General features: G+C 42.6%; 1 protein-coding gene across 1 annotated transcript; it reads right to left on the reverse strand.

The window, feature by feature from the left end:
• Positions 1 to 3,078: 3,078 nt before the first annotated feature.
• Positions 3,079 to 4,115, reverse strand: LOC116546002 (small ubiquitin-related modifier 2-like). The gene is made up of 2 exons (XM_032272375.1): positions 3,971 to 4,115; positions 3,079 to 3,660 (listed from the first exon to the last, which is right to left on the reverse strand). Exons 1-2 carry the CDS (start codon positions 4,028 to 4,030, stop codon positions 3,433 to 3,435), a joined length of 288 nt encoding a protein of 95 aa, XP_032128266.1. The 5' UTR covers positions 4,031 to 4,115; the 3' UTR covers positions 3,079 to 3,432.
• Positions 4,116 to 4,124: the final 9 nt, after the last annotated feature.

Genomic DNA, 4,124 nt, shown 5'->3' on the forward strand with positions numbered 1-4,124 from the left:
AAAAAAAAAAAAAAAAAAAGAAAGAAAAGAAAAAAAAGAAAAATGAATAATTTTTAAAAATCACATAATTAGTTGCATTTGATTTGTTCAAATCAAAATTTAAACAAGATCTATATTTTCTTTTTTTTTTTTTTTTTTTTTAAACAGGGTCTTGCTCTGTCACCCAGGCCAAAGTGCAGTGGTGTAATCATGGCTCACCGTAGCCTCAAATTCCCAGGCCCAGGTGATCCTCTCACCTTAGCCTTCTAAGTTGCTGGGACTAGAAGTGTACACCACCATGTCCAATTAATTTTTTATATATATTTTTTTTTGTAGAGGCAGAGTTTTGCCTTGTTACCCAGGCTGGACTCAAACTGTTGGACTCAATCCATCCTCCTGCTTTGCCCCACTAAAGTGCTGGAATTATAGGCATGAGCCATAGCACCTGGCCAGGAATTGTTCATTTTCTTAATGTGATGATATGAAGAATGTCTTTTAAGAAAAGTTCTTAACAGAAGTGTATTTTGGCCTGGCATGGTGGCTCATGCCTATAATCCCAGCACTTTGGGAGGCTGAGGCAGGCGGATCACCTGAGGTTAGGAGTTCGAGACCAGCCTGACCAACAAGGAGAAACCTCATCTCTACTAAAAATACAAAATTAGCCAGACATGGTAGTACATGCCTGTAATCCCAGCTACTCAGGAGGCTGAGGCAAGAGAATCACTTGATCTAGAGAGGTAGAGGTTAAGGTGAGCCGAGATCACACCATTGCACTTCAGCCTGGGCAAGAAGAGCGAAATTCTGTTTCAAAAAAAAAAAAAGATATTTTATACTGAAATATTTATAGATGAAATGTCTGGAATTTTCTTTAAAATAATGGAATGGAAATAAAGATGACACAAAACTGACCATGTGTTAATTGTTAAAGCTGGATTCATTTTACTAGTTTTTTTTTTTTTTTTTTTTACGTATATAATGTTGAAAGTATCCATAATAAAGAGATTGAATTTAAAAAAAAATTACCTCCTTTCAAGCAGCACTCAAATCAGTAAGCACTAATTTGGAAGGGCGTCCATATGGTCTTCTCTAGAAAGAAATTGCTGGACCCAGTATTTAACTGATATGACTATTCTGCTTTGCCTCTAACCACAAGGGACCTAGTGACACATTGTTGGGCCTTGTACCAAGGTGATGTGACTGTCAATGCCCCGGTGGACACTGTGACATGTCACTGGGCCCTGCACCCAAGCTATTTGTTTCTTCTGCATATGCGCCCTGCCCACATGGACCATTGAGATGTATTGCTGAGTCCAGCAGTCAAGTGATGTAACTCTCCTGCTTGGGCCTTTCTACAAGGGGATTTGACGTATCTCTGTGTCTATTATCCAGGTGATGTGACTTTTCAGCCTGGCCTCAGTCTACAGGAAAAAATGTGACATATCTCTGAGACTAGCACCTAGCTGATGTGGCTTTTCTCTTTTTTCTAGCTTCTGCACACCAGGAGATTGTAACATATATCTTGTCCCAGCACTATGTTAATGTTACCCTTTTGCCTTAATGCCACAATCACAAGACATTTTGACATATTTCTGAGCCCAGCACCAAGGTGCCATGAGTCTCCTGCCTGGATCCTGCCCACAAGGGACATTTTGACATATATTTGGACCCATCAACTCTTTAATGGGAACAACTTCTCTCCTATGAGCCTTGCCCTGGACCATCTGCATAAAAGAAAGAGTGACTGATCGCTGAGCCCAGCACACAGATAATGTGACTCCTTGCCAGCTCCCTGCCCTCAAAAATGATTGTGACATATCCCTGGAGAAGTACCGGGATGATTCTTCTGCTTGCTCCCTACCTGCATGTAGGTTTGTGACATATGTCTTTGCTCAGTTGACAGGTGTGACGATGGCTTTTATACCTCAAACTACCCAATGTGGGTAATGTTGTAAGTCTTCTCTTTGTTGGAAGGTAATAGAGGGTTACCACTTCACTGCGTGTTTTGTAAAGACCTCCCATGGTACAAAGAGTGTCAACACAAAGCCCAGCACACAGGTGAAATTGTGTTTTCCACACACACACCCTGCCAACCATTTCATTCATTACATTCTCACATGGACAAAGTCCACTAATGAAGTTTTAAATTTCGCACGGGAATGCAGCTTACAACTGGAATTATGTCTTTCATGTGTGAAGATTTGGCCACACTTGGAATGCTAACTCATTTCTAAATCCACTCATAGGCAGGACTCCTATCTGGACCAAGCAAACTGGAGTGACGTTGACTCTCATATCTCAGTTTAGGGCCACAGATACAATCACTGATCCATAGCAGTGTAAATGTCAGCATGATTTGTGATACTGATGCACACTGTATAATGCCATCAATTGGTACAGAGAATTTTCACAGGGCCCAGCCAACAGGTGGGATTGTGACACTCACAAGAACATCTCAGCTCAAAGTAAAGATGGAGAGCTTCCTGTATCAACACAGTGCAGTGCTGAGGTTCTAAATCTCACACCCAGAGGCAGTGAGAATTTTTTTTTTTTTTTTTCATTTTAAACAAGAAGTTTATTTAAACAACGAGACGCTTGACTTGAAGGGAAAACTATCAAGGACTCTTTTTTTTTGTTTTAGAGTAATTTATCCCTACTTAAAGACAGATTGCCCTACATGTAACAGTTACGTACAAAAAAGTTATAAAATTGTCCTTGGTTTTACAATGATAAACGAAAAAGATTAAAAGTCTCCAATCAAACAAGGTATGCAAGGATTTTTATGTTGTTTTTTTGTTAAAACAGAGCACGGCCGGGCGTGGTGGCTCAAGCCTGTAATCCCAGCACTTTGGGAGGCCGAGGCGGGTGGATCACGAGGTCAAGAGATCGCGACCATCCTGGTCAACACAGCGAAATCCCGTCTCTACTAAAAATACAAAAAATTAGCTGGGCATGGTGGCGCGTGCCTGTAATCCCAGCTACTCAGGAGGCTGAGGCAGAATTGCCTGAACCCAGGAGGCGGAGTTTGCGGTGAGCCGGGATCGTGCCATTACACACCAGCCTGGGTAACAAGAGCGAAACTCCGTCCCCCCCCGCCAAAAAAAAACAGTGAGAGCAAAATAACTTACTGGAATATAAAGAGAAGAGCTGAATGAGCATGCCACTAATGGAGAAAGGGGGTATTTTCACAGAATCAGTATTTTTCCCCATCCTGTCTCCACTTGATGTCAATCAAAACACATCATTGGCTGTTAAAAAAAAAAGCAATATGCTTGTGCACATATACCAGTTACTTTATGTACAATAAAGGAATGGGGAAGGGGAAAATGAAAGAATAGAGAAAACTGTACTGTAGTAGTCAGGATGTGGTGGAACCAAATTGCAGTTTTCTAATTGAGAATGTAATCTTGGTCTTTAAAGAACAGAGTTCTGAAGTAAAGAAGCAGGGTTCCCTTTTCAGTAGACATCTCCCGTCTGCTGTTGGAACACACCAATTGTATCTTCATCCTCCATTTCCAACTGTGCAGGTGTGTCTGTTTCATTGATTGGTTGCCCGTCAAATTGGAATCTGATCTGCCTCATTGACAATCCCTGTCGTTCACAATAGGCTTTCATTAGTTTACTAAGTGGTGTATGCCTCTTAATCTTAAACTGCACCACAGAACCATCCTGCCCCGCCACTTTCTTTCTTTTTTTTTTTTTTTTTTTTGAGACGGAGTTTCGCTCTTGTTTCCCAGGCTGGAGTGCAATGGCGCGATCTCAGCTCACCGCAACCTCCGCCTCCTGGGTTCAGGCAATTCTCCTGCCTCAGCCTCCTGAGTAGCTGGGATTACAGGCACGCGCCACCATGCCCAGCTAATTTTTTGTATTTTTTAGTAGAGACGGGGTTTCACCATGTTGACCAGGATGGTCTCGATCTCTTGACCTCGTGATCCACCCGCCTCGGCCTCCCAAAGTGCTGGGATTACAGGCTTGAGCCACCGCGCCCAGCCACTTTCAAATTAATATGATCGTTGTTCTCAGTCTTGACTCCCTTGGGCTTTTCGTCGGCCATGGCAAGCGCCGGAGTCTCCTCAGCTGCCACTTCACAAAAGAGGTAACAGGTCCGCACCAAACGAGCACACAAGCAGCACCAGGAGCGGCAGAAG

Source organism: Sapajus apella, unplaced genomic scaffold (assembly GCF_009761245.1).
Source record: "Sapajus apella isolate SASKATOON/1434 unplaced genomic scaffold, GSC_monkey_1.0 scaffold493, whole genome shotgun sequence".
Taxonomy (NCBI): Eukaryota; Metazoa; Chordata; class Mammalia; order Primates; family Cebidae; genus Sapajus; species Sapajus apella.